General features: G+C 36.5%; 1 protein-coding gene across 1 annotated transcript in view; it reads right to left on the reverse strand.

Moving 5' to 3' along the window:
- The window catches only part of VPS13A (vacuolar protein sorting 13 homolog A), a 265,687-nt gene that overhangs the window by 88,939 nt on the left and 168,560 nt on the right, over positions 1 to 8,188 (reverse strand). The window contains exon 42 of the mRNA XM_040449254.1: positions 7,294 to 7,500. Within this exon, the coding sequence (XP_040305188.1) occupies positions 7,294 to 7,500 (207 nt within the window). The remainder of the gene's footprint in view (positions 1 to 7,293; positions 7,501 to 8,188) is intronic.

Genomic DNA, 8,188 nt, shown 5'->3' on the forward strand with positions numbered 1-8,188 from the left:
AAAAAAAAAAAAAAAAAAAAAAAACTACCCTACAACCCAGCAATTGCACTACTATTTATCCAAGGGATACAGGTGTGCTGTTTCGAAGGGACACATGCCCCCCAATGTTTACAGCAGCACTCTCAACTATAGCCAAAGTATGGAAAGAGCCCAAACATCCATCAATGGATGAATGGATAAAGAAGATGTGGTATATCTATACAATGGAGTATTACTCGGCAAACAAAAAGAATGAAATCTTGCCATTTGCAACTACGTGGATGGAACTAGAGGGTATTAGGCTAAGTGAAATTAGAGAAAGACAAATATCATATGACTTCACTCATGTGAGGACTTTAAGACACAGAGCAGATGAACACAAGAGAAGGGAAGCAAAAATGATATAAAAACATGGAGGGGGACAAAACATAAGAGACTCTTAAATATGGAGAGCAAACAGAGGGTTACTGAAGGGGTTGTGGGAGGGAGGATGGGCTAAATGGGTAGGGGGCATTAAGGAATCTACTCCTGATATCATTGTTGCACTATATGCTAACTAATTTGGATGTAAATTTAAAACAATTAACAAATTTTTAAAAAAGAGAAATACATGAAGGTTAAATAACATACTACTATAAACAATGAATAGGTCAACCAAGAAATCAAAGAAGAAATAAAAATCAACATGAGGACAAATAATAACAAAAACAAAAAGGTTCAAAATCCTTGGGATGCAGCAAAAGCTGTTCTAAGAGGCAAGTTTATAGCAATACAGGCCTATTTCATGAAGCAAGACAAATCTCAAAAGAAAATGCAAGCTTATAGCAAAAAAAGCTACAAAAAGAACAAACAAAACCCCAAATGAGTGAAGGAAGGAAATTAAAAAAAAAAAAAAAAAGGAACCAATCAATGAGACCAGGAGCTGGTTCTTTGAAAATCCACAAAATCTGACTGTTAGGCAGACTTACCAAAAAAAAAGGACTCAAATGAACAAAATCAGTAATGAAAGAAGAGAAACAACGACCAACACCTCAGAAGTACAAAGTATTATGAAGTACAAAGGATTATGAGAGAATATTATGAAAAATTCTATGCCAACACACTGGACAACTTAGGAGAAATGCATAAATTCCTAGAAACATATAACCTACTAAAACTGAAGCAGGAAGAAACAGAAAATTTGAACAGACCAATTACCACTATTGAAACTGAACCAGGATTAAAAACACCCTAACAGGGCTCAGTCAGTTAAGCATCTGACTTCAGCCCAGGTCATGATCTCATGGTTTGTGGGTTCAATCCTGTGTCAGGCTCTGTGCTGACAGCTCAGAGCCTGGAGCCTGCTTCAGATTCTGTGTCTCTGTCTCTCTCTGCCCCACCCCCGCTCACATGCTTTTTCTCTCTCTCCTTCTCTCTCTCAACAATAAACGTTAAAAAAAAATTTTTTTTATATGCTCCAAACAAGATGGCATCACAGGTGAATTCTACCATTTAAAGAAGAGTTAATACCAGTTCATCTCAAACTATTCCAAAAAATAAAAGAGGAAATTAAATTTCCAAATGCATTCTATTACACCAGCATAACACTGATACCAAAACCAGATAAAGACACAACAAAAAAGGAAACTGCAGGCCAATATCTCTGACGAACATAGATGCAAAAGTCCTGAACAAAATATTAGCAAACTGAATCCAATAATGCATGGCGAAAAATCATCTACTATGATCAGGTGGGATTCATTCTGGGAACACAAAAGTGGTTCAATATTCACAAACCAATCAAAGTGGTACATCACATCAATGAGAGAAAGGGTAAAAACGACATGATCATTTCAATATATGCAGAAAAAGTACTTGACAAAGTACAACATCCATTCCTGATAAAAACCCTCAACAAAGTTGGTTAAGAAGGAACATACCTCAACATAATAAAGCCCATATAAGGGAAACCCACAGCTAATGTCATTTCAGTGGCAAATAACTGAAAGCTTTTCCCCAGGATCAGGAATAAGACAAGGATGTCCACACTTACTACTTTTATTCATCATAGTACTAGAAGTCATAGCCATTGCAATCAAAGAAGATAAAGCTTTCACTATTTGCAGATGACACGATATTCTATATAAAAAACCGTAAAGACTCCAATGAAAAACTACTAGAATTGATAAATGAATTCAGTAATGTCACAGGATAAAAAAATCAATACACAGACATCTGTTGCATTTCTATTCACGAATAATGAAGTAGCAGAAAGAGAAATTACGAAAACAATTCAATTTATAATTGCACGAAAAATAATAAAATGCCTAGGAATAAACTTATAATCAAGGAGGTGAAAGGCCTGTGTTCTGAAAACTATAAAACACTGAAAGAAGAAATTGAAGATGACAAAAATGAATGGAAAGGTATTCCCTACTCATGGACTAGGAGAAAAAATATTGTTAAAATGCTGACGCTACCTAAAGCAATCTACAGATATAATGCAATCCGTATCAAAATACCAACAGCACAATGTATAGAACTAGAACAAATAACCTAAAATTGATACGGAACCACAAAAGATCTTGAGTAGCCACAGCACTTTTGAAAAAGAAAAAAACTGGAGCTATCACAATCACAGACTGCAAGATATACCAAAGCTGCAGTAATCCATGACAGTATAGTACTGGTACAAAAACAGACATGTAAGTCTATGGAACAGAAGAGAAAGCCAAGAAATAAACCCACAATTATATGGCAATTAATCTATGACAAAAGAGGCAAGAATGAGCAATGGGGAAAGGACAGTCTCTTCAACAAATGGGTTGGGAAAACTGGCAAGCTACTTGCAAAAGAATGGAAGTGGACAGGGGCTCCTAAGTGGCTCAGTAGGTAGAGCATTGGACTCCTGATTTCAGCTCAGGTCCTGATCGTGCAGTTCATGAGACTGAGCCCCATGCTGGGCGTGGAGCCTGCTTGGGATTCTCTCCCTCTCTGTGCCCATCACTGTACTCTCTCTCTCTCTCTCTCTTTCTCTCTCTCTCAAAATAAACTCAAAAAAAATTAAAAATAAGGTAACCAGACGACTTTCTTACATCATACACAAAACTAAACTCAAAATGGATCAGACTTAAATGTGAGACTTGAAACCATAACAACCCTACAAGAGAGCATAGGCAGTAATTTCTTTGACATTGGCACTAGCAACATTTTTCTAGACTCCTGAGGCAAGGGAAACAAAAGCAAAACTAAAGTAGTGAGACTACAGCAAAATAAAAAGTTTCTGCACAGCAAAGGAATCAGCCAACAAAACTAAAAGACAACCTAGTGAAGGGGAGAAGGTATTTGCAAACAACATATCCAGTAATGGGTTGGTATCTAAAGTATATAAGGAACTTATACATCTTCAGAACAGAAATAAGCAAATAATCTAATTATAAAGTAGGCTGATGAGATGAAAAGATGTTATTCCAAAGAAAACATACGATGGCCAATAGACACATGAAAAGATGCCCAACATCACTAATCATCAGGGAAATGAAAATCAAAGCCACAATGAGATATCGCCTGACACCTGTGAGAATGGCTAAAATCAGAAACACAAGAAACAGTAAGTGTTGGCAAGAATGTAGAGAAAAAGAAACCCTTGTGCACTGTTAATGGAAACACAAACTGATGCAGCCACTGTGGAGAACAGTATGAAGGTTTATCAAAAAATTAAAAATAGAATTACCACATTATCTGGTAATTCCACTACTATTTGCCCAAAGAATATAGAAATACAAATTTGAAAAGATATATGCACCCCTATGTTTACTGTAGCATCATACAAGCGCCAAATTATGGTAGCAACTCACGTGTCCACCAATAGACGAATGGACAAAGAAGATGTGGTATACATAAACAATGTGACATTACTCGTCCATAAAAAAGAAGGAAATCTTGTAATTTGCAACAACAATTATGGAACTGCAGAATATAAATGCTAAGTGAAATACGTCAGATAAAGACAAATACCATATGATTTCACTCTTATGTGGAATTTAGGAAACAAAACAAAGAAAAAAAAGAGAGACTCAAGTATAGGGAACAAACTGGTGGTTACCAGTGGTGAGGTGGGTGGGGGGATGGGTGAAATATATGTAAGATATTAAGAGTACACATATCATGATGAACACTAATATATAGAACTGTTGAATCACTATACTGAATCTAACCAATTGTAATTTAATACAATAATTAAAAAAATTCAATTCAACATATTAAGTATGTTTTAAAACACCTTTCACAGTAGGGGCCCCTGGGTGGCTCAGTTGGTGAAACATCCCACTTCAGCTCAGGGCGTGATCTCACAGTTCATGGGTTTGACCCCTGCATCAGGTTCTGTGCTGATAGCTCAGAGCCTGGAGCCTGCTTCGGATTCTCTGTCTCCCTCTTTCTGCACCCCCCCCCCCCCGCTTGCTTGCTCACACATGCGCGCGCTCTCTCTCTCTCAAAAACAAGACATAAAAAAAAAAAAACCTTTTAATAAACACAGAAAATCATTGGACAAAATCCAACATCCAGTTCTGACCAAAACTCAGTAAACTAGAAACATAAGGGAGCATTTTCAAACTAAGAAAGGTCATCTACAAGAAAGCGACTCAAGGGGCGCCTGGGTGGCACAGTTGGTTAAGCGTCCGGCTTCAGCCAGGTCACGATCTCGCGGTCCGTGAGTTCGAGCCCCGCGTCAGGCTCTGGGCTGATGGCTCGGAGCCTGGAGCCTGTTTCCGATTCTGTGTCTCCCTCTCTCTCTGCCCCTCCCCCGTTCATGCTCTGTCTCTCTCTGTCCCAAAAATAAATAAAAACGTTGAAAAAAAATTTTTTTTTAAATAAAAAAAAAAAAAGAAAGCAACTCAAAACTTAATGGTGAAAGAATGAATACTGCTAAGATTGAGAACCAGGCAAAAATATCTGCTTTCAGAACATCTATTCATACTGTACTGGAGGTTCTAGCCAATGCAACAGGGAAGTAAAGGTAAAATAAAATAATACATATCCAGATTGGAAAGGAAAAAGGAAAAATCTTTATCTGCAGATATCAAAACTATATCTACGAAGAAGCTACTACAACAAGTGCATCTAGTGACATTACACAATATAGGTTAATATAAAAATTAGTGGTACTATCAGCAATAAAAATCAGAAATATGTAGGGGGCGCCTGGGTGGCGCAGTCGGTTAAGCGTCCGACTTCAGCCAGGTCACGATCTCGCGGTCCGTGAGTTCGAGCCCCGCGTCAGGCTCTGGGCTGATGGCTCGGAGCCTGGAGCCTGTTTCCGATTCTGTGTCTCCCTCTCTCTCTGCCCCTCCCCCGTTCATGCTCTGTCTCTCTCTGTCCCAAAAATAAATAAAAACGTTGAAAAAAAATTTTTTTTTAAATAAAAAAAAAAAAAGAAAGCAACTCAAAACTTAATGGTGAAAGAATGAATACTGCTAAGATTGAGAACCAGGCAAAAATATCTGCTTTCAGAACATCTATTCATACTGTACTGGAGGTTCTAGCCAATGCAACAGGGAAGTAAAGGTAAAATAAAATAATACATATCCAGATTGGAAAGGAAAAAGGAAAAATCTTTATCTGCAGATATCAAAACTATATCTACGAAGAAGCTACTACAACAAGTGCATCTAGTGACATTACACAATATAGGTTAATATAAAAATTAGTGGTACTATCAGCAATAAAAATCAGAAATATGTAAAAATACCAACTAAATCATAACTTTTCAATCAACAGTGAAAACCTAAGTCTAAAATTTAAATGGAAATAGAATGGACTCAGAATAGCCAAAACAACTTTGAAAATGAACAAAGTAGGACAACTTGTACTACCTGATTTCAAGACTCAGGATAAAAAGGTAATGAAGACAATGTAATTGTGGCATAAAGATCAACAAATAGATCAATGAGATAGATGATAGAGTTCTGAAATAAACCCCCAAAGTTATTGATGAGGGACCATAAGGCAAGCTGATGGCCAAGCACAAGCTAGCAGAGCTCCTCCCCCTCCCCCAGTGAGATATGTGTGATATTCCTCTGGCACTCCTGGCTGCCCAAGAACAAAGCAAAGAACAGAAAACACATGGTTAAACTTACAGAGTCTCCATCAGCTTACAAATATCTTAGCATAATTCCAAGAAAAGGGCAATCTTATCAATAGCCTAATGCCCAAGAACTCCCTACCGTCTTAATATTAATGTTTTACTAAAGGGAAGAACAACCTTAGCAAAACAGCTAGGCCTCTAGCAACCTGTGAGTCTCTGGCATATGGAAAATCCTTTAAGAAACTTCCTCTTGACTCTAATTCCCCCAGGCCCATAGTATATAACCAGTTACTCTTCACAACCCCAGCACAGCTCTTTCTGCCCATGGGTCCTGTCCCCATGCTTTAATAAAATCACCTTTTGGCACCAAAGACGTCTTTAAGAATGCTTTCTGGGCCATTAGTTCTGAACCCCATGATCGCCCCACTTCATCGATATGATCAATTTTTTTTTTTGCACAAAAGCACCAAGGCATTTAATGGAAAAAGGATAGTCTTGGTTGGAACAACTAAATAGCCACATGGCAAAACATAAACTTCAACCCTTACACCATATACAAAGATTCATTCAAAATGGTATTTGGAACATCCATTCAAAAGATTACTAATCAACAACAACATGTAACTGCATATAACATTAATACACAAAAGCTGATACATGCAAAATTATGCTGAGTGAAAGAAGTCCTATTCCTTTTTGTACTCTGTTTACATGAGCTTCTCTATGTGCAATACACAATGGGAACGTATCAGTGGATGCGTAAGAATGGAGAAGTAGGGAGAGAGGAAACTTTTTGGGGTGATAAATATGTTCAGCATGCTCATTGTGATGACAGTTTCACAGATGTATTTTGTGCCCAAATTCATCAACTTTAAATATGTGCAGTTTATTGTACATCAGTTTAACCTCAATAAAGATGTAAAAAACTTTCTCTCACCATATTTTCTAATTAAAATCAAAGGACGTACACATAGTACTACCAAGTCCAAAACAAAATATTGATGAGGCATTTAAAAGTAACAGTCCAAAAAGATTTTACAAAGAGTCCTAAAAAAAAGTTATGAGAAGTATTGAACAAAATCCTACCACTGTTCATACTAGAGTAGTACAATTACTGGCAATGATTCTTTTTTATATTAGTTATGATTTTATTGCAGTTTATATTCTTTTGGTATTAATTAGCTTTAGTTTTTTTATTAGCACACAAATATGCATAATATGACCCCACAAAAAAATGGATCATTTCATACCTGCACTGGAGAACGAATTGTTACCTTCTTACTTCCTTCCACTCCATCGACTTGACAAACAATAGATCTTTCAACCCCAGACTCTCTGTGTCTTACGGTGTATAGTCGTCGTCCCACTTTTGTTAAAGGAATCTTATCAGCAGTAGAGTGGTTAGTGGGTGCTAAATGGAATATGTATGTTTGTAAGTTTTTATTATAAATCATCATACATTAATTTTATGTAAGTGCTAAATACCAGATAGGTCATTTTTTAATATCATGAATAATCACTGAAGTTTATATATATAAGACTATAAAAAAAAGAGATTTCTTTGTATAATCTACAATCAAGGGGTATTTTAAGAAGCCATAATACATTCCCAAAGCATTCATCTAAAACCTTCAAAGTATTTTACCAAAAAAAATTTTTTTTAATTGAAGAAAATTTTTCACTCAGTAGTTTAACCTAAGACAATAACATAAATGTTTTCAAACTAACTAACGAGACAAGTCATAAAATACTAGTACACTGAACTGTGGTTTGTTGTCATCATAACCAGGGCCTAATACCTTTAGGCAGTCACTGGCAATTACCAAAAGTAGCTGTAAATTTTCAGTTTTTCATCATTCCAATAACCTGTGATACTTTATGGTGTCTAGGACTTGATTAAACAAAATTTTATACATACATACATTTTATTGGAGTATGACTTATATACCCCTCCAATTCTGTAAAAATGTTAGTTCAAAAACAAATGAGGTAAAAGCTAGAAGAACAATTCACTGACAACGCTGGGTCTACACCTGAAACCTAGCCACCGTTAAGCATCATTTTCTGACTAAAAGCACTAGCAGTTAGTCTTAGTACCCCTCCCCCACATCTTAATACTCTCCCTCCTCCATAATGATTTAAATG

The sequence above is a fragment of the Herpailurus yagouaroundi genome, unplaced genomic scaffold (assembly GCF_014898765.1).
Source record: "Herpailurus yagouaroundi ecotype Mexico unplaced genomic scaffold, PumYag 199, whole genome shotgun sequence".
Classification (NCBI taxonomy): Eukaryota; Metazoa; Chordata; class Mammalia; order Carnivora; family Felidae; genus Herpailurus; species Herpailurus yagouaroundi.